General features: G+C 37.7%; 1 protein-coding gene and 1 long non-coding RNA gene across 3 annotated transcripts; both read right to left on the bottom strand.

Annotated features, from left to right (window-relative positions):
• Nucleotides 1-726: 726 nt before the first annotated feature.
• LOC145792246 (uncharacterized) lies at nt 727-4,255 on the bottom strand. Of its 2 annotated transcripts, none has more exons than XM_082873029.1 (4): nt 4,167-4,255; nt 4,004-4,072; nt 2,801-2,871; nt 727-1,208 (listed from the first exon to the last, which is right to left on the bottom strand). In XM_082873029.1, the coding sequence occupies exons 1-4, from the start codon at nt 4,206-4,208 to the stop codon at nt 1,130-1,132; spliced, it is 261 nt and encodes an 86-aa protein (XP_082729155.1). In that variant the 5' UTR covers nt 4,209-4,255; the 3' UTR covers nt 727-1,129. The 2 variants fall into 2 exon arrangements, with proteins under 2 accessions (XP_082729155.1, XP_082729154.1); XM_082873028.1 differs by having other exon boundaries at nt 2,801-3,111; nt 4,167-4,239.
• A 47-nt stretch (nt 4,256-4,302) lies between these two features.
• LOC145792245 (uncharacterized) lies at nt 4,303-7,241 on the bottom strand. The gene is made up of 3 exons (XR_014331630.1): nt 6,942-7,241; nt 6,660-6,738; nt 4,303-4,440 (listed from the first exon to the last, which is right to left on the bottom strand). It is a non-coding gene; the product is annotated as an uncharacterized LOC145792245 (long non-coding RNA).
• Nucleotides 7,242-27,194: the final 19,953 nt, after the last annotated feature.

Raw genomic sequence — 27,194 nt, 5'->3', positions numbered from 1 at the left:
CCCCCTTTTGCCAAATTCGAAAATTGGTCTCTACTAATTCTTTATTTTGTGATTTTAATGATTAAATGTTCCACAAACTTTCACTACAAAAAAATTGACTTTTTGCGACGGTAAAATACCGTCGCTAATACTCTTAATGCCGTCACTAATACTTTTTGCGACAGCAAAATAACTTTTTGCGACAGCAAGAGGGGGGTCGCAATTGCAGGGGTTGCAAAAGAGTTTTTGCGACGGTAAGTGCCGTCGCTAATGTTTGCGACGGCATTTTTGCCTTTTTGCGACGGTACTGTGCAGTCGCTAATAACGTTTGAAATTTCTTGACTTTTTTGCGACGGCCTTATTTTACCGTCGCTAAAAACGTTATTTGAGACGGCAAAAAACACCGTCGCCAATAGTCTTTTTTTTTTAAAAAAAAAACACTATTTTTTGGGACGGATGATGCCGTCGCAGAAAGTATAAAAAAATGAAATTTTTTATTTTTTGCGACAGTGTAATGCCGTCGCAAAAAATATTAAAAAATAATAAAATTTCTATTTTTTGCGACAGTATAATGTCGTTGCAAAAAATAAACCCTGTAACAAAATTAATAAAAATATTAAAATTTTCTATTTTCTATTAACAACTGATGAATATTCAACTAAATTAGCAGCATTTAAATCTTCTGATCCAATTAAAATATCATCACCAAATTAATTAAACCTAAGATCAAAAACATAATGCAACCAATTGTGTAATGGATCATGAGATTTTTAATTGCCAAATTAAAACAGAGAGTACCAAGTCAGCAACAAAGCATATTCTTAAGAATAAAAGAAGGACCAGATGTAACATAAGATAGATAAGGAGACAGGTGAAGGGAAACGTCATAGTCCTAGAAAGGCATGTAAACCTCTTGTTCTTCTCCCTCCATGGTTCTTCTATATTGATCAACATTTATTTTTTATGTCTTTTAGTGACATGGTATCAAAGCAGGTTGATCCTTGATCCATAGCAGATAATATTTCCCCCATTGATCGATGAGACTCGCTACCAGGTACAATACTAGGACTGTCCATCTCATTTACGCTTGGATTCTGTTGGCCTTGTTGCTCATTTAATTGAATGTCAGACTCTCTAAGTGACTGAGAATCTACAGGAGGATTTGATTTTGCTGTTGCTGTGAGATTAATCCTGGGGGATCCAACATCTGAATCATCACCTCCAAAAGCCTAAATGAACAAAAAAACAAACATAATAATGAGGAAATAACAATGTCAGACCTGATTAAATGTCTAAATAATAAAGAACAAATCACATTTTTAAAGAAATAAACGAATGTTAAAAACAAATTATTACATTTTAAATAATTGTTGTTTCTATTCTTTGATCTGTGAAACTATTCAGCTAATCATTTAGCTCATATAATCTCTAAAGTGAGCACTAAATCCCTAGTCTTCCTCTTATTTAGTTTCTCAACCAAACCTGATCTTAAGGTACTGCTCTGAAGGCACTGTTCACAGCATCCCAAAGGACCCAAACAGTCCTTTCCTTCTTTGTTCAATTAATTCTCCAACCCTTGACCTTATGATATACTCTTAACCCCCACCCACCCCACCCCCCAACATCCCTTCAAATATATTTCTTAAGAAATCATCATTCTCTTATTTTCTTTTCTTCTTTTCTTATTTTTATTTTTATGTTTTCAATCTATGTAAAGGACGTCAAAAAAAGGTTTCTTAATTTAAAGAGAGTTTTTAACTTACAGATGAAAAGAGAATCTATTAACAACACAATCTGCTTAAAGGATTAAGACTTGCCTTAGAACAGAAAACCTCAATCCATATCCATTCAAAGCTTCATGGGTTTCAGATCACAAGTCTCAGAGCACATAAGGAAGTACAGAAATGAATATAAAAAAGCAATCTGAGAACATTTCCTTGGGTGACTTTGTGTTTCATAGTTTTCAGTATATTATAAACTAAAGTAACATTTATTCTGTATCTCACTATGTATGTGTGACAAGCACATGTGGCTGGGCTATGTCCAAGTGAATCCAAAATGTTGCCCCCTTTATCCTTGATTAATGATTGGGTAATGAAATAAACATAGAATTTAACTTTTCATCATTTAATTTTTCTTTAGCTCTACCCAATTATTTATTAGTTGTTTTGTTTGGACTCTTGAGGTTCCTCACTGAATAGGAGCACCATAAAATTTTTACTTCTTGAGGTTCCTCACTATAAAAGTATAGGTTATGGTTCAATTTGCACCAACTTCACAAAAGTGTCTTTCTCATTCTCTTTCAAGCCTCTTTCCAAATAAGACACTTTCGCATGTTCTACCATTGATTTCCATTTGTCTCCACTAACTTTTTCAACAACATCATATTTAATATTTTGATGATCTCCGTCAACTGCCTCACAAAAATGAAAATGAAGAAGGCACAAACAAGCTTCTTAATTTCAAGAATTTTCCATCTAGCTCCTCTTTTATCTACATCAAAGTTGATTTTTGCACCTTCAACCACACCAATAGATGTTCAGCATGACAACCAAAAATTCTAAATGAATCGTGACTTGCAGCGAACACTTTGGCAACTTCCAAAATTATAACTAAAAAAAAAATAGAACTATAAACAGCATTATAAGCTACACCAAACGACACATATATCTCATATAAAATGGGACTAGTGAGAAAATGGACACATGCACATGCCCCAAGACCCATGATGTATGAAATAGAAATAGAAATCACAAAGAAGGTATTTAAACAGCTGCACCTTTATTAAACAAAATAAAAAATCACATTAAGAGCAACTTACATAAAAAATGTTCTCATACTCCTCCAAAAGTGTTGTGATGATGGCTTGAGCATTATTAGCAGCATTTGCGGCTGCAAGAAGCTGGGCAGAATTATCACCGTTGACATCAAAATCATCCTCCAATTCACATTCACCAGCTAAAAGAGGGCACAACAGCAATGGTGCCATAGAAATTGAAGGTAGAGGCTAAGGATTTGGGTTTCAAATGTTAAGAATGATAGTAGAATTGAGATTTAAGGATGGTGTTCAAATTAGGGCTAGCAGGGTTGGCTTGGACGGGTTGAGGAGTGGCAAAAAATGTGGGGGAGGGACTACCAAAAGTGAAAGTACGTGCTAGGATTAGGGTTTCAAATGTTAGAGATAATGATAGAATTGAGATTAAGGTCGGTGTTCAAAGTAAAAGACAAATTTTTTAAATTTTGAGGTGACAGTTCAAAGAACATAACGGTCCAAGGTTTAAATATAGACAAGCATGTATTAACCAATTCAAAATACGATTAACATCAAATCAATGGTAGTGGAAAGTTGGTACATGAAAATAGTTGTTACAGGTCAAGGGTAGTGGAAAGTTGAAAACTGTGTAGTTAAGGTTGCTTTCAAGATTTTGTGAAGCTTCAAGTTGCATACATGTAAACAGAGACGACGAAGAAAAAAAAAAAGAATACAAGAGAAAAAGTGCACCAATTGTACTTCATTATATTATATGTACAGTCATTTATATTGAGTGAGGTGGGTTTGGACAGGTCAAAATTGATTATGTATTAAAATAATTTAACTTAAATTCTTGCTTATTTAACTAATAAATGGGTTAAGTTCAATTGTGTAGCTCGACTAACCCATTTATTTTATCGATTTCTCTTTCCAGGTTTTTGTATTTGTAATTTTGGTTAAGTTTATCACCTTTAGTTGAGCATGTACGTTACTATTCAATCTAATAAAATTAGAGAAATTTTTAATCCTATCACTAATAATGTAAAACAAATATATGATTGGAATTATATATCTCCGTATCCATTGCAAAGTAAAACATGAACAAGAGGGGATTGTTTATTCCACCAATCAAGTTGGATAACTAATCTTATCTATTGTTAATTCTCTCACTATTAATTCCAATAATCAAACAGAACCAAAGAGCTTTACAAAGAGGAAGAGTAAGGCAGTCATGAGGGGAAGTATTAGCAAGAGATATATTGCCTTCTTTACCTTGCCATTGAAGGCTGCATCATACAAACCAATCTTGTCCATTACAGTCAGCACAACACCCATCATTTTCTGGCATAAAGAGACAAGAGAAGAAAATCCATTAAAACCAGTTGATCGTAATACGATTTCTCCAACAAAACTGTAATTTAAACTTCCGGCTCACCAATCGAAGGGGTTCAATGTGAAGAAGTGGTTCCATGAACATCTCAACATTCCTGAATCATTTCATGTATCAAAGTAATAAAATAAAAAAAATAAAAAGTAGTATAGGAAATTACTTTGCTATTAATATTTACTACGTGCATGCATGCGATGATCAAATCTTTTTTATTCTGCAAATTAATTGTTCACTAATCTTATCACTGCCTTCCCTTGGTAGATATGGCATGTGTAGAAGCCGAAGCCCTTTCCCATAAGTACATTAGGTGTGTTCCATTCTGCACCAATAAACAAATAAATAATAAAAAAAGAAAAAAGATGCCAAATGGAGTGGAGCAGGCCATGCAAGAATATCACTTGGGGGCAAGGAGGAGAAGGAACAAACCTAATCTCCAAGCAACACTAACATTCATTCCATCATTCAGTGTTGGTTGCACCACAAACTGAATGTTGTTTCCTAAGCATTTCTTACTAGCAACTTATTGACCATAGATTGATGCTTGGTTAAACTTGATCTCAGATTAAGCTACTGTTATGGAGGTGTAATTCATTTATGAATTGAGTTAGATTCTGTTTAGGTATTTATCAACCTTATTAGTCTAGGGGTCAAACATCCACCTTGGAATGTTACGACATTGCTCAAAATTTAAATGTGTAGTATAGATTTAAACCTTAGTATTATATTATTAAATAGAATCTATCACCAAAGAACATAAAAAAACACTGCTAGTATTATATTATTAAATAGAATCTATCACCAAAGAACAAGAAAACTAGGAGTTCTCTCTTCTTTTTGACCCACAAGGGTATACATACCCCTCACACAATTGGTAGCACGTGCAGCCCATGTGATTCAAATATGCATTTCCGGGTTGTACATTCAAAGGGCAAGATATTTTCTCTTCTTTTGTCCTAATGTATTCTCACTCAAATAATCTTACTTACAAATAATCATATCTTGAGATACATGCGCAAGTTCAGTGCATGTGATTCAAATATGCATTAATGGGTTGTACCTATTAAAAGGGCAAGGGATCCTTCCTCCTTTTGTCCCAATGTAATCTCAGTCAAATATTCATGTATCGAGATTTTTGTATTTTGAAATTTTTAAATTGATCTAACAGCGAAAAATATTCAGACAAAGAAACAGATAAATTTAAAAACGGGTGATTTTGATTGCATAAAGAGGTTGAATGATATGAAAATATTTAAGTAAAAGATAATCAAGAAATTAAGAAAGAATAATGAGTTGATTAAGTCAAGACCATGACCCAATGCACTCCCCAGTCATATGATTATTCTCAAAATTATGCATCTTGAGATTCTTAAATGATTCAACAACAAAAAGTATTAAAATAGACAAACAGAGAGAAAATTTGGAGATCGGGTGATACGAAAATAAACGAGTAAGTGATAATCAAGAAGTCAAGAAAGGGTAACGATTTAATTAATTATTACAAATTTAATATTGATTATCTGTTACATAAAAGTAAAAGAGGATGATCATGATTTGATAAAAAAGTCCAAAAACACACACCACGCACAGACTAATATAGTCAGCCATTTTTATATTCTCTTGCAAATCATACCTAAAGTTCATCAGAAAACTGAACCACCTAGTAATCCCAATTGTCAATAGTTGCCATTTGGAATTATATATAACCATTGATCAGATAATGTAGGAAGGAATAAGGATGACGATGATGAATCAATGGTTTCCACAAATGGCTATAAACAACTCAATAATTCTAGTCTAACAAAATTAGCCACCCCAATTGAAAATAACAAACCTTTTGTTTAGAAAATCAAACATATACATGTATGTATGTGTATAGATATGCACACACACACACACACACATATATATATAATTAGGGGGTGAAACTAAACTGTATTGTGATCACAAACTTCAAAAAATAACCACCATCAACTCAAATTTGTGATATGCATACTGGATTACATGCTTGACAGTACAAGTAGGATTAACTCCTTTATCCCTTCTTGGAAAAATATAAAAAGTGAAAACTTGTTAAAAAGAAAATCAAACCAAACTAAGTCTTGTGTTGGTTTTCATTTTTTGCCTTTCCGCTCTGTCAAGAGCTATATATACAGTTAAATTAAATAAATTGAAATCTTATTTCACTACAACATTGCATATCAGTTTAGTCTATTCCTCTTACATTTCCATTTATAGTGATCATATATCAAATGGAAAACCAAATGGTGACAAAACGTAAAGTAAAAACATTTCCTTGGAATTTAGATGATACATAAAGGTAGTCATCAATCACAACCAAAAGATGTACCAAGTGCTGCTTCCACAACCAAAACCAGATCATATATATATATATATATATATATATATATATGTAACAGATCAAAAACTCAATAAAAGATCAACTCATATATATATATATATTTAAAATAAATAAATAGAAAGGATATGTATGCTAAGCTAATGTATAATGTAAAGTTTAAAGGATAGAAATTGAATTACTCTCCAATTGCTTCTAAAAGAAGGCTGTCGTGTTCGTCCACAGCAGAGAGGCTGGTATGAGTAGCAGTACTAGGCAGATCTGTATGGGAAAAACAGATCAAGAAAAAAAAACAGATATATATATATATATATATGTAGCAGATCAAAAACCCCCATATATACACTCACAGATGTATATATATATGTGTGTGTGTGTGTGTGTGTATGAAAACCCCCTATATCCGAAATCCCGACATAGAGAGAGAGAGAGAGAGAGAGAGAGAGAGAGAGAGAGAGAGATACCCTTTGAAATCGGCGGTGAGGGAAGATCGCCGGTGAGGGAGGAGTGGCGGTGAGGGGCGAGCAACCGTCAACGTCATTTGTGAGAGAGAGAGAGAGAGGGAGGTAGCAGCGGCGGTAAGGGAGGAGGATCGACAGTGAGGTACGAGCGACGGTGAGGGAGGATCGGGAGTGAGGGAGGATCGGCGGTGACGGATGATCGGCGCCGTCGTTGTGTGAAAGAGAGAGAGAGGAAGGCGAAACCCTAGATGGAGAGAGAGAGAGAGAGCGAGCAGGAGGAGAGGAGACGGCTGTTGTGTTTGTGTTGTGTGTGTTCTCAAACAAAACCCTACACACCCCACACAAATCCCCACACAAATGTTATAGTTAATGAATTTTTTATTAAAATAAAAATTTATTAAAATAATTTTTATAGTTGATAATTTTTTTTTTTCATTTGGTAAAGTTAAAAATTTATTTGTTTTATATTTATTTTAATGAATAAAAAATTATTATTATTTTTTTATTTGGTAAAAGTAGGAATAATATTTTCCATTAAAATAAAGTTAATTTTTTGTGGTCAATGAAAAAGAGACAAGATAGATGAGAGAAGAGATAAATAAATGAGATAGAGAGAAGAGAGACAGAGAGAGAAGATATATGAAAGAGATAGAGAGAAGAGAGATGGACGAGAGACATAGAGAAAAAGAGAGAGATAGACAGACATAGAGAAAAAGAGAGAGATAAACAGATAGAGAAGACGACTTTTCTAAATTTTTGCTGATATTTCTTCACCATACCCTCCATCCTCACCTACCCAAGAGACGACAGGTGTCGGAGGGAAAGTCGGAGGGAGGGAAGAGAGGGTAGTCGAAGTTGAGAGAGGAGAGAGAGAACCAGAGGTTTCGCCATTTGTGAGAGAGACAGGTGGTTCGAATGGCATCAAGAGTGGGGAGAAATGAGAGGATGAGGAGGAGGATGAGGTTCGGGAAGTCATTCAGGTTAGGAACGGTGGTGAAGTCACTGGTTGTCTCCGCCGTCGCCGTCTATCTCGAGAGAGGGGGGTAAGAACAGATTAGGGATTTTTGGGTTTGAGAGATTGGGGATTTTTTTGCTTTTGGGGGCGAGGGAGCGGGAAAGGTAAAAAAAGAAGGGCGGGAACAAAAATAAAATAATATATATATATATATATTTTAAGGGTCAAAAATGAAATTTAAATAACAAAATAACGCCGTCTAATTTTTTATTTTTTTATTTTTTTGAGACTGGGGTTGCTATCGTCAAAAAATTTTATTTTTTGTTAAAATATATATTTTTTCTAGTTAATGAATTTTTAAAAAAAAATTTCTTTTTTTTTTAGTTACGAAGATTGAAAATTTATTTGTTTCATTTTTATTTTAATGAAAAAAAAATATTATTATTTTTTATTTGGTAGAAGTAGGGGCAATATTTTAATGAAAAATATTTTAATGAAAAAAAGGTGAAAGAGAGATGGTGGTGGTGGTGGTGGTGGTGATAGCGAAAGAAATTAGTGGTGAAGTTGTCGTAGTGGTAGTGTAAATGGAGTGGCAGGGGTGAAAGAGAGGTAATGGTAGTAGTAGTGGCAGTAGTGGTAGTGGTGGTAGTGGAGTGGTGGCAATGGTAGTAGTAATGGTAGTCGTAGAGGTGAAGTTGGTAAAAGAGATGAGTAGTGAGAGAGAGAGAGAGATGAGTGAGAGACAGATAGAGGAGAGAAAGCGAGAGAGAGAGACAGAAACAGAGTGATGAGCGAGAGAGAGACAAAGTGGTCGCTAAAAGTGCATTTTCTTGTAGTGGAAAGCTCAGTAAATAGAGAAGCGATGAGGGAGAGAGTGAGTAATGTGAACACAATGGAGGAGATAGACAAACAGACAGACAGACACATAGAGAGAAAGAGAGAGAAACAAAAGAGTGAGAGACAAACAAACAGACACAGAGAGAGAAAGAAAGAGAGAAAAGTGATAAGTGAGAGAGAGATAAAGAGAGAAAGAGATATAGAGAGAAAGAGATATAGAGAGACAGAGAGACAAAGAGAGAAAGAGATAGAGAGAGACATATAGAAAAATAGAGAGAAACAAGAGATGAGAGAGACATATAGAAAGAAAGCGAAAAGAGATGAACGAGAGAGAGAATAGAAAAATAGAGAGATAGAGAGAAGAGAGATGAGCGAGAGAAACAGAGAGAGAAAAAAGAGATGAGCGAGAGAAACAAAGAGAGAAAAGAGATGAGAGAGAAGAGAGATGAGCGAGAGAGACATAGAGAGAAGACAAATGAGAGAGATAGAAAGAAGAAAGATGAACGAAAGACACACAGACAAACAGACAGATAGACAAACAGACAGAGAAAGAAGAGTGATGAGTGAAAGAGAGAAAGAAAAGAGTGGTGGTAGTTAAATGGCATTTGTAGTAGTGGTAAATGTGGTAGAGAAGATGGGTGGTGAGAAAGAGAGATGAGTGAGAGACGAATAGAGAAAAGAGATAGAGAGACAGAGAAAGAGAGAGAATGATGAGCGAGAAAGAGACAAAGTGGTCGCTAAAAATGGATTTTCTTGTAGTGGATCGATAAATCGAAAGGGAGCTCAATAAATAAAGAAGACAGATAATTCAAAACTCTTTTCAAAACTTAATTCAAATCAATTTTTTAAATATTTTAAAAATATTTTAATTTTGTGAGAGACAGATAAAGAAGAGAGAGAGAGAGAGAGACAGAGATAGAGTGATGAGCGAGAGAGAGAGAGATAGACAAAGTGGTTGCTAAAAGTGTATTTTCTTATAGTGGATCGATAAATCGAGAAGGAGCTCGATAAATAGAGAAGATGGGAGTAAGAGAGTGAACAAGGCGAACATAGTGAGGGAGAAATAGACAAATAGACAAGTAGACAGAGAGAGAGTGAGAGAAGAGTGATGAGTAATGAGTGAGAGAGAGACAGGAAGAGAGAGATAGACAGAAAAAGAGATAGAGAGAGAGAGATGGAGAGATAGAAAATGAGAGAGAAACAAGAGATAAGCGAGAGAGAGACATAGAAAAAGAGAGAGACAGAAAGAGAAGAGAAATGAGCGAGAGAGATAGAGAGATAAGAGAGAGAGAGAGAGAAAAAAGAAATGAGAGAGATAGAGAGAAGAGAGATAGGCGAGAGACACAGAGAGAATGAGAGAGAGAAACAGGCAGACATAGAAAGAAGAGTGATAAATGAAAAAGATAAAGAGAGGAGAGAGAGAGATAGAGACAGAGAGATGGGAAGATGAAAAAATGAATGAAAAGAGAAATGGTATATCAAAAGAGTAAGACGACATTATTTTTTTTAATTTTTTTTTGCGACAGAAAAATACCGTTGAATTTATTCAAACCATTTTGTGACTGTATATATATGAAGCTATCTCAAAACCACAATCACTATGCTAGGTTAGAGTTTTCCAAAAACTCTTTTGAGAAAATTAAACTTTCTTGTTTTCCGTGTTATATTGTTTTTACTAAATTTTTAAAATATTTTAAGTATTTTTTAAAATTTTTAGACACGCCTAACATAAATACACCTAAAAATTAAAAAAATTGTAAAAAAAATCTTTTAAAAATTCACTAAATACCAAAAATACAATAATTCAATACATTTTTTTTGTATTTTTATGTATTTATTAATTTTTAAAAATATTTTTTCATAATTTTTTTATTTTGTAGATACATCTAAGTAAGGTACATCTAAAAAAAATATTTAAAATTTTAAAAATATTCACTAAAAAAAAAACACGAAAGTCACTTTTTGCGACTGCAGAAAATGCCGTCTCAAAAAAGTAGAGTATTTGCGACGGCACCATTTACCGTCTCAAAAAAGAAGAGCATTTGCAACGGCACTATTTGCCGTCTCAAAAAATGAGAGTATTTGCGACGGTATTTAGTGCCGTTGCAAATGCTCTGCTTTTTTGAGACGGCAAATGATGCCGTCGCAAATACTCTGCTCTTTTGAGACGGCATTTTCTGCCGTCGCAAAAAGTGACTTTTTGAGACGGCAAGTGTGCCGTCGCAAATAGTTCCGTCTCATATACCCAGTTTTCTTGTAGTGTTCATTATTTTTTTTTAAAAAAAAAGCATTTTCTTTTACCAAATTCGAAAATTGGTCCCTACTAACTCTCTATTTTGTGATTTTAATGATTAAATGTTTCACAAACTTCATTATTAACCCTAAAACCATTACTAAACCTAAAACTAGATCATTGAATAAATGAATATCACTCAATTTAGATCTAATGAATACAACCATATTTTTATCCAAAAATCATATCTTCCATTAAAAAAAAAAGCCATTAAATGGCCATAAACAAGATCTAAACTAAGCAAGACTCACAAAAACATTCAAAATATACAATTTTGTACGAAAAAACACTTAGACTTGAATTATTGAAAACAATGCACAAAAAGAAAGCATATGTCATGAAAATCAAGGAAACTCACCGGATTCCACCACCACGCGTCCAACTACGCATGATATGATAATAAAGTACGATGATTCTAAACATGCTATCCAAACACACAATATGCATCCTAAGTCCGGTTTAAGAGATCTAACATAATTTAATCCACAAAAAGCAACTGACAAATAAATAAATAAAACATGCAGAATATTACAATGAATAAACTGGGCTTAATGCATGCAAATATAAAACCTAAACTAACCTAAACATGCTACTATCATGACTTAAATAAAACATGCAAGAAGAAAGCCAAAAATCATGCAAAACCAATAAGTTACATGATGACCATGCAAAGCTAACACAACATGATTAGAAACTGAAAGGAGAGACCAAAAGTTGCTGAAATAAATAAAAATCAGTGGACTTACCCACTATTTTGCAAAAAAAGCAACAAAAAAGCAAAAAAGAGCGAAGAACGCCTTAATTTCCTTGCTTGAAGCTTCTCTAAGGCTTTGGTTCAAGTTTGATTGCTTTGTTTCAACCCTAGATGCATTCTAGGATTATCAAAAGCCATTGCTAGGGTTAGAAATTTCGCGAGCTAAGGGTTTTGGATGAAGGGAAGTGGTGTTTCTCTCTTAAAACTCTCAACATTTAGCAAAAAGTTGACATCTCTCAAAGAGGGGAGATGGAGGTATATATAGGCTTAGGGGGAAGGTTCTGGAACACCTTAGGTCCCCCTAAGGTTGCCCATCACTTTCTCCTTGCACCTCTCGAACAATTCAGAGCTATAACTCACTCAACACCACCGATAGTACGTGCAACCGTACGACCTTGCGCAGCATGTGCGGCCAAAAGCTTGAGGCAGAAGTGTAGCACTCGTGTCCTTTAAACTATTGGAGAGTGTATTTAATTCCTTTATTTTCATTTTGGGATTCTTTGGAGTTGTTGTATCTTAGTTTTGGAGGAGTACACTTCAATTTGGACTTGGTAAGTTTGTTCGTTCGAAATTGTTTTCGTTGAAAAGTTCTTTGAGAACTTGGAAAATTTGTTTTGGTGTCGATACTAGTCTTCCTGGGGTTCGACATCACCTTACTGCCTTGCTTTTAGTGTCTCTGCTGGTTTATAGGCTTGACACCATGGGTCCCAGGGTCGACCCTTGTCTGTTGCTAAGTTCTGGGTGCTGCTACTGAAATATAGGGTCGACACCACTGGTTCCTAGGGTCGACCTTTGTCTACTGCACACATTAGTGTCTCAGTATTTTCTTCTTGATGGTTGACACCATTGTCTTGAGGGTTGACCCCTGCAAGTAAATTTCAGATTTTTGGGTACAGTTTGGGCCTACTTTTTGGGGGTTTTGACTTATTCTTTTCATTGACTTTGGGGCTATTATTCTACTACTATAAATAGGCTCTAAACATACTTTCCTCATTATTTTCTTTTCTCTCTCTTTCTCTTTTTCATCTTTACACCGTGAGTGTGATAACCCTGTCCTGTGTTATGTTAATTGATCTTAAATTATGGTTGTGATTATATGCCTGATATGATTTTGAGTGGTAATTATATGACTATATGTGAGTTTGGCCTTATATCTGTTCACCGTAGGAAAATTTGTTCAACTTACTATTATAAACTGAAAGTTGATAAGTTAAACGCCTTATTAGCCACATAAATTGAAATTGACTACGCCATTGTGATTAGCGTAATTTTTAAAGCCTACGGTGGAATTTAATTGAAAATTGATTCGGAGCGAATCGATTAGTTTAAATTGAATCAATTGGGCACCATTAATTAGCTCTAATTAAGTGTGATTGGAGAAGGCCTATATAAATTAGCTAAGTATGCTTAAGCTCATATTGTTTTGAGCTCAAATAAGATTTTACCCTCTAGAGAGAGAGAAAGGGCCGGTTTAGAGAGAGAGAGAGGCCATCCTTGTAGATTTTTACAAGGGAACTTAAGATTTGAAAGGCTAGGCTCAAGAACTAAATAGAAATTGGAAGATTGGAGCCTCTAGGTGAGTAATTAGATATGAATTCACGAGTTTGAGTTGTAATTATGTGAACTCAAAGACAAATTGTAATCAAGAACATGAATTGAGTTGAATTTGGTGAATTTGAAGTCATTAGAAACATGCATGTAAAAGATTGCCATGAATTCGTGTATTTGAGCATGAAACATGTGATCCATGTTGAATTTTAATGAAGATTCATGCCTTTGATCATCATTTACATCATTTAAGTTGAAAATGAGAGTTATATTCCACATGCATGCACAATTCATAGAGGTATGAGTTTTGGGTGCATGAATTTGATGTATTGGGCATAAGTTTGGCATAATTGGGTATGCATGTAATTGATTCATGGGAATTGAGTTTCATAATATTGAAAATTTAGTGTTTGTATCATGTTAGTAGATGTACATGTGAGTTATGGGTCATAACATGTAAGTTACATCAATTTGAATGCGAGTTTGAAACTCAAGCCGCTTGCTGCGAATTCTAGAATTCGTCGAGTCCGCTCGAGCGCGACATTCGCCGCTCGAGCGTGAAATGCTAGCTCCCAGAAGTTTTACAGACATTGATGTCTGCTCGAGCAGGAAGAGTCACGCTCGAGCCCTCAATCACATGTTTTGACTCTCAGCACGGGTGTCCGAAGTCACGCTCGAGCGCCAAAATGAGAAAACTAGTACTTTTGCAGACCAAAAAGGTCCGCTCGAGTGGGAATACCCACACTCGAGTGGAGAGCCCTGTTTCAGAAATTTTAAAAAGTTGTTTTGAGTTTCATTTTTCGTTCTCTTCCATTTCTAAGCACTCTTAGGTATGAATTGTGCTTTGTATATGACCTAAAAGGATAAGAAAGAGGCCTAAGAGAAAGAAATAAATTAAGAACGGATTGAATCGTTTGTGACCCAATATGTGTTATGTAATGTGTAGGGTCGAGCACAAGGGTGAATCCACCGGCAGAACACTGTGAGTAATATCTTAGTAAAGATATTTTGAAGTATGTTATTTGCCCAATTGCTTACTCCTATTTGAGTTTCATAAGTTTGTTAATTTGAATTGTGAACAAATATTCGTTACGCTATATGATTGGATAAGGCCGTTGGATTACAATTATGATTATGATGTGATTATGATCTCAAGTACGAAATGCGCATTTCATAAATGATTAGGCTAAAGGCTGTTTGACATGAACGATTGGGCCAAAGGCCGTTTGACATGAATGATTGGGCCAAAGGCCGTTTAATATGAATGATTGGGCCAAAGGCTGTTTGACATGAACGATTGGGCTAAAGGCTGTTTGACATGAATGATTGGGCCAAAGGCCGTTTGATATGAATGATTGGGCCAAAGGTCGTTCGACATGAATGATTGGGCCAAAGGCCGCTCGACAAGAGTGAAACTGGGCCTGAGGCCATTTGACATGAATGAATTGGGCTTGAGGCTGTTTGATATATTTGGGCTTGAAGCTGTTTAATGTACCATATAGAAACATGAATGGGTCTAAGGCCGTTTGATATATCTGTTTCGAATTTCATTCATGTACCTTCTTTATTTGATATTATTCACTGGGCTTTCACTCACTCTCATTCATGTGTATGTAGGTGAGCCAAGAGATGTCCAAACCCAGCCTCGGTGAAGTATGTGAGAAAAAGTCAAAGTTTTAAGGAGTCAGCCCAAACGTCTCACGCATGAGACTTGTTTTGTTTCTTCCTTTTTGTTACTTTGGTGAAAATGTTAGATCACCATGTACATAAGCTTTTGGTTTGGCTTACTATGACTTGAATGATCTTGTTGTGTAAAAAAAATTCTATGTTATTTTCCCTTTTGATGTGGGTTATTAATGAGTACATGCGAAATGTTTTAACGTGCCATGTAAGCACAACTCTATGGACAAAATTTTTAAGTTTTCTTCCATCTTGGCCCCTTAACTCTGTTGAAATATAGTTACTCAGGTTTGAGGCCGTAGGTAATCCCCTGATTACTGGCTGGTTACGACCTTAATCCATGAGGGCGGGTTCAGGTCATGATAGTGAGTCTCCCTTCTCTTTTTTTAAACTCAACTTTTTCAGTTAGATCTTTAGATCTACTCACCTAGAGCTATTTGTAGCTCGGCTTTTTCACGCCCCCTTTTAGAAGCTCGGAATTAGCCCTATAGTTCGGACTCCCGCAGTTCTTAATCTGATTTTACAGGTGCAATGTGAAATTGATAAACACCAAATAGTCCAAATCTAACAAATCTTTTGGAAAATCAATTTTGAATCAGATTGCCAAAAATGGACTGCTTTGCCAGATACAGAGTCGCCACCTAAATATTTTATTTTGGGAAAAATTAGGAAACCCATGACTCATGCCAAAGGCCACGTGTCCGTCATCACCAAGATTGTCTCGGCTCGGGAACTTAGGTACGAGGAGGAAAGGTTATGAATACATTTGAGCACCCCCACTCACTCGATTAAAGATCGGCCTCTACTAATCATGATATGATTTTTATCAACATTATATGCTCTTGTTCTGGTTTATTAAGCTAGCATTTACTATGTGATGTGCGCATACAAGGTATAGACTAGCTTGCCTGAATTGGAATAATTCAATTTCATGTTTATTTTTTGAAAAGGATTTGATTGTGCCACTTAACAAAGTGGGCTTAAAGTTTTGTGAATTTGCCACTTGACAAAGTGGGCTTAAACGTACATTCATTGAATCATTCTAATTCAAGCAATAAGCCTTCATCCACAAGTACTCAAGCAGTTTAACAAGTAAGCACTCAGCCTCATGGAAAGCATGCTAGACATGGTAGTCACTAACACTCATAGAAGTATGCTAAAGCACTAAAAACTCACCTAGTACTCCAAGCTAAGATAAAGGAAAAGAGTTAAAAAATATGCATGATACCTAACTATACAAGATGGCTAATGCAACGCATCCAATAATGCAACCAGTAGGCTCGGCTACTAATATGGCATATGAGGCAATTTGATAACATGCGGTTAAACACGTATTCAAATAATATATTTAAATAATAATGCAGTTAGAATGATGCGCCGAGCCTTGGTGCATGCAATACAAGATGAATGGATGCAAGCATGCGATATGTTAATTGAAACGTAATGTCCCTAATCTAACCATCAAAAGCTGGTAAATAAAAGGAAGAAAGATGTAGGGTTGGAAGATATACACATTATTATAACATTGCGCTCTCACGAAGGAGAGTCCGAATGAACTAACTAGCTAACTAATCAAGCTAAGCTAATTATTACAAACCAAATGAATAATTAACTACCCTAAGCTAATTAATTAAGTACAACAATTAAATAATTTAACTAGGCTAAGCTAATTAAATATTTACAACCCAAACTAATTTATTTAATCAATCTAAACTAGATTAAATAAGTACAAAACAAACTAATTAGCTACAACTAATTAAATACAACAAATAAATGACCAATTGTTAATTAAACTAATTAACTAGTCTCGGGAAGCGAGGGAGGCTCATGCATGCTCGGTTTTTACCCAAAGAACATCCACTGTCTGCCTCTGAAAGCCTTTGTTGCACAACCTTTGCATTGATTTTCCATTTCTAGACCAACTCTATTCTATCTCAGAAGGGCACTGCTAAATTCGCATTGGTGGCCGACAGGGGGCCGATCGGCCACTGCTGATGGTCGGTCGGCCACTGATGGTGGTCGGTCGGCTACTGATGATGGCCTGTCAGCCACTACTGACTAGACTTCTTTGCTGCAACAGAGAGCAAACAAAGCAGGACTGTGTATTTCTCAAGGGTTGTTTATACTGTGTATCCTTCCTTATCATCAAAACATCTCAAAGGAGTGATACACTTTGCTCTTAAACCATCAATCAAGCAATTTCATTGCACGATGGCCAAAAAACTAAGATGTACAAGTTCAATAGATGTACAAGTTCAATAAATGCACAAACAAGACCAAAAGCCTTCACCCTATCATGCATGATCAAGGGCAATGGTGACCTTGGAAACTTGGCATATTTTATCACTTTGAGTATCAAATGTCCTAATTTTCCCTGTGTTCAATTAACGTCCAATTGAACACACCGAAACACAATCAAATTCTTATCTTGCACCATTTTAGTTGTAACTTTTAGTTACTTATTTTAGATTACCAACCATTCCTTAACCAATTAAGTCCATTGGTGAATCAAATCCTTTAAAGAGAAAGAAGTGTCAAACAAAGGGTGGTTTAAGGCAAGAGAGAGGTGTCATGTCGTTGGTAATGAACCCCCAAAAGAGGATTAAACCATTAAGCGTGTACCTCAATCTCAAGCTTACACAATCCCAAGGTTGAAACAACCCTCAAAGCAAATGAAAAAGTCAAGAGATGAGGGATGCTGCAGAGATTAATAGTGCTGAAATTAAGTGAGAAAAGCACTAAAACAATGCAATCAACTCAAACAAGTAGTGTCTAAAGGCCTAAAATACCAAGCTTGTGAGGACACTTACACTACAAGCATGCAATACAAGACCCAAATGACTTAACTAACCCAAAACAGAGTTAAAACAGTCCAAAATAGAGTTAAAACATGCTGGAATTAAGCTATAAGTGGCTAGAAAAATAAGCTAACACATAGAGCTAACTAGGCTAGCAAACAAGGCACAAGGAGGGGAGGCTAACCCCTTCAAATTTGAACTTTAAAACATGATTTTCACCACTGAAATTGCTCGGAAATTTAGTGTTTAAAAGCCCAAAAAAAGATGGTTTGAAAGCAGAAAACAAAAGTGGAAAGGCCTTACAAATAAGGAAAAAAGAAGGGTGAACCACCCCCTAACCTTTAAATGGCCTCTAACCACCAATTTCAGCCCACAAAAATAGAGTTTTTATAGCCCAGAAATAGTCCAAAAATAGTGGAAAAAAGATAGAAAAACAAGTGTGCAAAGCAAGGTAAAAGGGCAAGTGTTATACCTCTTGAAGCAAAGATCAATTTTAGGCAAAAATTCAAGCCAAAACAACTTCTAGAGCTCCAAGAAGGCCTCAAGGAACCTTAGCTCAAATATGAACAACTTTGGTTAAGGAGGTATAGGCAAAAGTGTAGCTTTTATAGGCTAATATACACAAATTTGTATAAGAGAGAGAGAGAGAGAGAGAGAGAGAGACTTTTGTTCCAAAAATTATAACCTCCAAAAATGGGGGAGGAGACCCCTCTATATATAGAAAACATGAATTCCATACAAGAAGATCCAGCCTTACACGTGGGTGCAGATGTATGCATCTGTGTAAGCAGCTAGCATAGCTGGCATAAAATATCTGTAAAACACACTGGTGGCTGTCGGCCACTACTGGTAGCCGATTGGACACGCCAATGGCTGACAACTAGGAGACATGGCTGACAGGCCACTAGAAGGTTCAGGCTTGAAACACCATGGTTTTGGTCTAAAAACAAGGTGACAGGGGTGCAAGGCTCAAAGCTGTGACATTCTGTTGAGAACTTCGAGCACTTGGCGAGCAAATAGACTCATCAATGGGTGCGCATGCGAGGATGTCTAAGTCGTAAGGGTCGTAAAAAATGAGGTGTCTACAATTGCCCTCTTTGACAGAACTCGGAGTCATGAAATGACGTGAGTGAATGTCAAAGCCCAAAAATGACCCATTTTGACAAGGCCGTAAGACTTGGACAAACAGTCAAGATAGAAATAAATGGCAGCGCCTGCAAGCTGCCTATGTATCCCTTTGCAAAGAATCAAACCAGTGTAGTTTAGGGGGCAAGATGCAAATGATATGCACAATGCGACTTTGAAAGCTGGACTCACACGCTACATGAAGCCGGTGATTTTGAAATCTTATGATCATACGAGATGATGCAATAAGCAAATAACAAGTATAATAAGCAAGAATATGATAATGACAAATGAATGAGCAACTTCAAGCTAAAATCAACACAAGTTCTATGCAAGAAGAACTAAAACACACTCTGTCCATGCCAAAACAAGAGACGAGGAAAGAAAACACCGCTCAGGGCTGCGTATCACACATCCTGAGAAAAAGAGAACAAAAACCGCTCGTGCTCGTGTTTCACACGTCCTGAGAAACAAGAACAAAAATCGTTCAGGCTTGGGTTTCACGCGTCCCGATGCACAAAGGTGAACAAGTGTGATAGATGCACGAGTTAAAGGAGTGCGATAGATGCACAAAGGTGAAGAAGTGCGATAGATGCACAAAGGTGAACAAGTATGGTAGATGCACAAGTTAAAGGAAAAGGCTCTCTTTTCGAGACATGAATGATCTTAGCCAGAACTCCTCTGAATGAACGATACATGCAATATCGTTTGTCTGTGTTGGCCAAGGAAGAAAGAAAAGAATTAAACGAGTGCGGTACAATAACCACGCATGTTCTATGCAAGATAAACAATCAAGATATGATGTTGAAAGCATGTTCTATGCATAAAACAAGAGCATTTTCTATGCATGAAATCAGAACGAAAGCATATTCTATATGTGAATCATAACTAATGATGTAAGACGCGCACGTAGTGTACATGTGAAATGCATATCTATGCAATAATATAAAATGCATATTCTATGCAATGAACAAAAACATAATTTGACAAAAACAAATTCAGTGGCAACTTCCAATTTACCTTTCGAAAGAGTTACAACATGTTTAAAAAGGATACACCTCGTTTATGTTGACAAGTGATGAACATCGTCTGCCGAAAACACAGTTTTGAGCTTCCGTAGAGAGAATCTGAACTCAACAGTGAACTTTCCTTGCACTTCTTGGGAAACATGGACACAAAACAATATCAAGACTTAGTGGAGGGGCAACAGCCACTGGCTGGCCGCAAGGGGAGGGCGTCGGCCACCCCTAAAGCTTGTCGGCTACCAATGTGGCCTGTCGGCCACCAATGGTGGTCGGTCAGCCATCGATGGCAAATTTGGGGCAATTTCCACTTTTTGCCTCGGGTCTTTATATACACACATCCGTACTTCATTTCCTCACTTCTCCAAGGCCGAAATTCCTCCCTTTCTCTCTAGACACTTTCCCTCTCTAGGTCCAAGTTTTATACGTGTTTTTCAATGTCCCACGCACACTTTCTTTGCTAAACCCTCTTAGCTCTCAACATTTTGAACAGATCAAAATTTGGTTTCAACACTTCTTTCTTCATTTTAGCCCTTCTAGGCTTGTTCTCCTCGAGTTTCTATCAGGTTTCATGATCTTTTTCCGGTTTTGATTTTTCCTTCCATCTTCTCTCTCATAGGGTTTGATTATTTTTGAGTTTACCCTGTTTTCTCTATTTTTCTTCACTTTTCACCGACTTTTCACCCATTTTCCAGATGGCAGATGATATTCTACATGACGGAGCCCTTTCAGAGGTTTCGCCTTCACTAGCACCTCCTGCCGAGGTCGAGAAGCTGATGATAGCTGAGGCCGGCGGGGCGGCGAAGGATATTGAGGCAGAGTTCACCCCGGAGCTTGAGCCGGAGTTGCCACCACTGGGGTACGACCCTTTGATCTGGCGAGGTACCGCTCCTAGACATATGTCTTACCTCCAAGAGGCATTATACGCTTCATTGAGTTTATTCACGGCGTGCCGAAGGACCTCCTGCTGAGGGAGTCGACTTCTCACCTTTCATCCCTTGCTGTTGAGGTATGAGCTCTGTTTACTTGCATTCCTACTTTTCTTCACTTGCATTTCTTGCACTACATTTTCTGATTGTATTTTTATCATTACCTTATCTGATTCACCTGTTCTCTGCCATGGGGCGACTCCCATGCATACAGGAGCTATAGGGCTACAATAACTAGGGATTGGTACGATGAGATTTCTGCAGGAGTCCGCGACATTGTTGATGAGGCCGGCTTCAGCCTATTCTGCTCTAGATTGACACGGGTTATAGCGAGTTGCCCACTTCTCGGAGCGCTAGTGGAGAGATAGTGGGACACCACCAACTCCCTCTACCTCTCCACTACTGGAGAGATGACGATGACTCCCTACGACTTTGCCATGATCACAGGCTTAGGAGTAAGGGGTGATCCGATCCTTTTTGACACCGACATGGGGGAGTGGAAGGCTGCTTGGATCAAGCTACTGGGAGCACCCCCACCTCTGTTCTGACTAGCCATGGTCAGATATAGTTGGTTTGTTGAGCATTTTCGAGGGAGCCAACCAGAGATAATGGAGGAGATAGAGCAGTATGCTCGGGGTTTTCTGATGTTCCTCCTCGGTACCACCCTATTTGCGAACAGGGTGAACACCGTAGGGTTGTACATGCTGAGCGCCCTTGTGACCCTTTCTTGGGTGCGTTTCTACGACTGGGGCTGAGTTGGCCTCGCCACTTTGAACGACTATATGAGCTCTACCTTCCGTTTGAGAGGAGACTTGATTGGAGGCTATTGGCGAGCCTGGGAGGTACGCATCTCAGTTCCCTCTTTACACTTTACATTTTCTACTTTGCATTTCCTGCTTTACATCTGTTTCAACACATGTGCTTTCTACTTTGCACTTTCTGTATTTGTTCATGCTGTATGCTTTTTGTTTTGCATTTCCTGTATCTGTTCATGTTATATGCTATCTGCTTTGCATTTTCTGTATTTGTTCATGCTATATGCTTTCTACTTTGCATTTCCTGTATCTGCTCAAATACATTGTTGATCACATATCATTGCACTTTCCTTGCTGTAAGGCCCCTGAAATATGTATTTACTTCTCAGACCCTAATGTTGAATTATTTTCTTAAAGCCCCTCGGTTACTTGAATAAATTCGAATCTTGCCGGCTAGCATTACTATTTTACTTTATTTATTTATTTATTTATTTATTTTTATCAAAACAAGAATTACCCTAGCCGGATTAGGTTCCCTAACCTAATTTAATTCTACATAAATTACATGTATTTAACACCAAGCCCCTACTTCTTTATTAAATTCAAAATAAACCACAAAAACTAGTACATGTACTCTAATATTATTAGTACCATCAATCTTGTAAGATATATATATATATATATATACACCTTGAAGAGTGTGCTCTAGGACCAAAACCAATAAAATAATAACCCATTACACTCCTAGGGAAGAGAGAGGAGCCAATTTTCAATAATCATGATTATGAAATCCTAGAGAAATACAACCTAGTGACCTACCTAGGATACAAAATCCAAGAATTAGTTTCATTACAACTAGAGGTGGCCTAAAGCAATGGAACACACCTCCTAAGTCCCTTCCATTCCTTTAGAATTCAAGCAAAATCCTAACTTTCCATCCAATTCCAACTAAAGGGCTTTTATGTCCTTTTACACCAAAATTTGCCTATATATACCACACCCTCCCTAGCTTGCAAACATACACACAACACACTCACTTACACACACATTTTGGTTAGAGAGAGAGAGAGGAGAGCAAGAAAGAGAATCTAGAGGAGAAGAAGGAGGAAGAGAAGAGAGTTTCTTGTGCAAAGCTTAGAAGGTAAGCCACCAACACAACCTTCCCTTCATTTCCTTTTCTAATGCATGTTCTAAAGTTTCTAAATAATGTTTTCCAGATCTGTTATTATCAAGTTTTTATGTTAAAAATACTAAGATTTGAGTATTGGGTCCATCTCTCTTGTATTTCCCCATTTTGGCACAAACCATCTTCTTTTTGTACAAATCTCTCAACTTTTCAAGGGCACTCTTTCAAACAAATTTTCTGAGTTAAACATGTGATAGTTAGCATATTTTCTTCACAAAAGAAATGAAACTTTCCCATGGTGGAACCCCTTTTTTATAAATTCCCTTGTTTTGGGCATTCCACCAAAACCTGTTTTTTTCAGTCAACTTTCAAAAATTCCAGAAAAATTTACAAAAATATTCTGAACCTATATTTTATTTCAAAACCTTCCATAGGGAGTTAGCTTTCAACTAAAATTTGTTTCATCGAAAAAGATTGAGTGGTTTGAGAGAAAATCAATTTTTCGTAACAGTCGACAGATCTGGGCAGATTCTGGAACAGTGCTGGACTATTTTGTAAATAACTTAAAATCGGGAAAAGCAATCCCATTTCCGAAAAATGTTCTAGGAACTAGATCAAATTCTCTACGAACCATAGGAAAACCGAGTCCGGTAGGTGAACCTGAGTAGTCCTTCCATATTAACCTTCATGTGATGTTAAATCTGGAAATTTGTTATGTTTGGATGTTTTATACCCTTGTATTCATGAAAATGTTTTATGGCTTATTATCATATCTTGGCATAATGTTGTATGGGTATGTTATGTTATTTATCTTCTTATCTTGAGGAGGCATGCTTATGTGAATTTTATTTTATCGTTTAGTTGAACTAACCTTGATTTAAAACACCTAATTCAACGGGAAACCTAATTGGGTGGGTATTGGGTTTTCGAACACTTGAGAAATGAAAAGATGAGAAAATGTGATATATGGACTGTTGGGATGCGTTCCCTATTCAAAAGTTAAAGTCTTGCGCAAGTGGTTTTCGGAACCCTTGAACGGAGCGGTTGTATTCGGACCCTAGGTGGTTTGGTGTGAGGAGGGATTCGGGCAAGGCCCTATTTTACCGTCTCTTTTGAGGCCCTACGGTTGGCGCTACGCGGTATATAACCATTGGTAGGCATCCGAGGTTAGGTCTGCAACAAAGCAGCAAAAGAGGGGGCATACCGAATAATCCGCGTCCGATTCTTGTGGTTAGGAGGACGAAATCTCTTTGGGGGATTTCTATTTACTAACTTCCGACTCAACTCCTAATGTATTTATTTGTTTATTGGAGTATCATGCTTTACTATTTGATGTTATAAATGTGATTGTGTATTGGACTGGGAAAAAGGGGTGGGGTGTGTGTGTGTGTTTACTGGGCATTCAAAGCTCACGGCGTATCATGCCAGGTGACGAAGCGGAATTTATAGCTGGAGACGACGAACCTGAAACATTTGAAGACTTTTGGCTATCTTAGGAAAGCTAGAAATTTCCTTTTGTTATTTTGTAAGAACTCATGTGAAGTTTTAAAGCTTCTTTTGGGATGTAATGTAATAGAACAAGCTTTGAAATTAAGGATATTCATGGTTGTTATGCACTTATACTTTAATATTTACATGTATGAACCTTATCGTTGCTTATGAGACCTTGTGTCAATACCTTTTAAGATCTGTCAAAAAGGGTAGTGCGCTGCCTAAGAAAGCTGGACTTAGAAGGGAGGCTAATCTGACTCCTCCGGCGATCTGGGATCTTACTGGTTATTGACCATAGGACTCATTAGTGACTCTCCCTTGACTGCAACCAATGGTGTAGAACCGGGGCGTCACACTTGCAGCTATGGGTGTATGCTTATTTTTCGGCTCTTGGCCCAGAGCCTGTGGAGGAATTTTCCCTAGCAGTCCCTTACTCGCAGAGGTATGACGACCAGCTTCAGCGTTGGATCTGTGAGACCTTCAGCTTTTTTTGTTACTATTTTGACACTGTGGTTGCCCATAAGGTAACCTAAAACACAGTCAATTTGCGTTACAACTGTTCTGATTCACATTTTGACGACTGACGGCGGCTAACAATCTCTACATACTCTATTTACAGATTATGTGGCAGACATGGGCCATGATGCCAGCGGGGATTCGGGACCAGTTCGCCGGGGCTTGGGGCACTTCCCGTTTTTGTATTCTATTAGAGGGCCTAGTCTACCGAGCCTAGTTTCTGAGCGAGCGGTTTGTGCGCTAGATCATGGGTCTGCTTGACCCGATCATTCCAATGGCGCCGCCAGAATCTATGAGGACAGTAGACAGCTTATCCATTGAGGAGGTCACCAAGCTTATGGTGGGCTTGGATGTTGACTACTTCTGAGCCGAGGGCAACTATGCAGCCTTCATTCAGACGCATCTGATTCCGCCTTTAACAGGCACTTGTGGAGGTGAGGGAGCGAGAGCTCCTACTGTGAGAGAGGCGCCTAGAGTGACCCGAGTGACCATGGCCTGTGGTAGAGGGGCTTCCCAAGCAAGGCAGATGACCGCCTGGATAAAGCTTCCCACCGCACTGACATGCCGGCAGCACACCGGGGATGCTTACCAGGTCTCGATTGAGCCTGTAATGGCAGGGCACGAGCTTGTCGGGATTTGAGGTCCGACTCAAGTATGGACTGCACTTTATAATTTACACCCTACATTTCATTTCAGATAGGTTTATTGCGTATACTGATCATCCAAAATACATTTACAGGCATCGATAAAGTATACAAGAGGCGCTCTCGAGCTGATAGCCTCCCTGATGGGCATAGTTCAGAGGAGGGAGACGCTACTCGGTTTTCACGGCATCCCGATAATTCCTTTAGTTTGCAGTTCATGCTATCATCTCTCCCCTGATACATTGGCATCTCAAACTGTAATCTTTTCCAAACTGCATCTGACACACTATATTTGATACACTGTATTCACACATTGTGCTCACACACATTGTATCTGACTTATGGATACACTCATGCCGCATACCATGCTTGCATTTGATGTATACTGAGACTGATATGATGACAACTGTCTTTTCAGATCCCACCCAAACCGGGTGCACCGACGGCAGCTGTAGCACTTGTACCGTCAGTACCTCCTCTAGCAGCAAGGAGGAGAGAGAGGGGTAGAGACAGGGGTGCCCGAGGTCGGAGGAGCACTCCAGAGCCCATTCTGAGTGATGATGATACTGAGACAAGTGACTCTGAGGAAGTAGTGAGTCCGTATTCTAAGTCGTCCGAGAGTAGGGGTGACGATGCTGGCTCTAGTTTCGAGAGCAGAGGTTTTGATGCCGAGACAGGTTCAGGGACAGAGAGCGGAGATACTACTGGCTCTAGTTCAGAGGCTGATTCTGGCAAGAGTGCTTCTGATAGTGGCGAAGATGGAGACAGTGCCCCCTGAGTCCTCTCCTCCGAGGAAGAGGATGAAGAGGGCCTCTCAAGCTTGAGGCGATTGGCGTCGATTTTTTTAATATTGTTTTTTCTTAGTTTCTTTTTGTTTATAGCATTAGCACATTGTATAGCTTCGGACAGGTTTTATTTTGCTTTAAAACTTGTACTCCGCTTTTGTTAAAAAAACCATGATCGAAATAAAAACCAGTAGTTTTTATGAAAAGTGTGATTATTTTTGCATCATGAGCACGATATATGCATGAAATGGACATGGAATTGAATTGAATTGGCCAAGAGCACTCTTGATTGAAACAATGTTCTTAATCGGGTAATGAGTCGACCAATAACTAATATACAAAATGCAACATGCAACTCAATAAACAAAGACAACTCGATAAACAAAACAAAATAAATCAAATACAAATGAACAAACCTTGCTAAAGTCAAAGACTTAAAACAAGACCTTGAAAGAAACAAAGATCAAAACAAAACACACGCTTCCAGCACTGGTCAACACATAGGTGGACGACAAGCCTAAAAAGGGGACTGCCGGCCAAAGGTGGTGGTTGTCGGCCAGCAGTGTAAGGAACCTCCAGATTGTTGACAACTGGCTTCCACTCACAACCTTATCTTCTACAAAAGGTTCAGCTTCGCGATTTCCCTTCCAAAACTTCATTTCAGCTGCAATTTTTTTCCATAAATGGAGCCATTTCTTGCCGAAAGACTCTTCGATTGGATTGCGACTTTAGACGGCACGGAAAAGATAAATTTCTGGGGTTTCAGCATAAATGTACTTTTTTCATTGAGCCAAACTCCGCTTTGTTTTCCATTTCGTCATGTCGCGGCTAGATGCTGGAACCCGATTACACATGTCTTTAGCTTCGGAGGACAAGAAATATGCCCAACAATTGAAGAATTTCAAGCGTTAATGGAATCTCGATGCGAAGAGGAAACCATACCTCAGCCCTGTTTCGGTCACATCCAGGCTTTGGGACGAATGTGTGGGCTCACTCTA

The sequence above is a fragment of the Camellia sinensis genome, chromosome 6 (assembly GCF_055761805.1).
Source record: "Camellia sinensis isolate YWXY chromosome 6, ASM5576180v1, whole genome shotgun sequence".
NCBI lineage: Eukaryota > Viridiplantae > Streptophyta > Magnoliopsida > Ericales > Theaceae > Camellia > Camellia sinensis.
The sequence above is the reverse complement of the archived record's forward strand: the minus strand, read 5'-3'. Positions and strand labels throughout refer to the sequence as shown.

Bases quoted from the DNA above. Each gene is read 5' to 3' on its own strand.
- LOC145792246 (XM_082873028.1), bottom strand. From the start codon at position 2,968: ATGGCACCATTGCTGTTGTGCCCTCTTTTAGCTGGTGAATGTGAATTG. The intron at 1,209-2,800 runs GTAAGTTGCTCT...TTGTTCATTTAG, and splicing joins AGTATGAGAACATTTTTTAT to GCTTTTGGAGGTGATGATTC.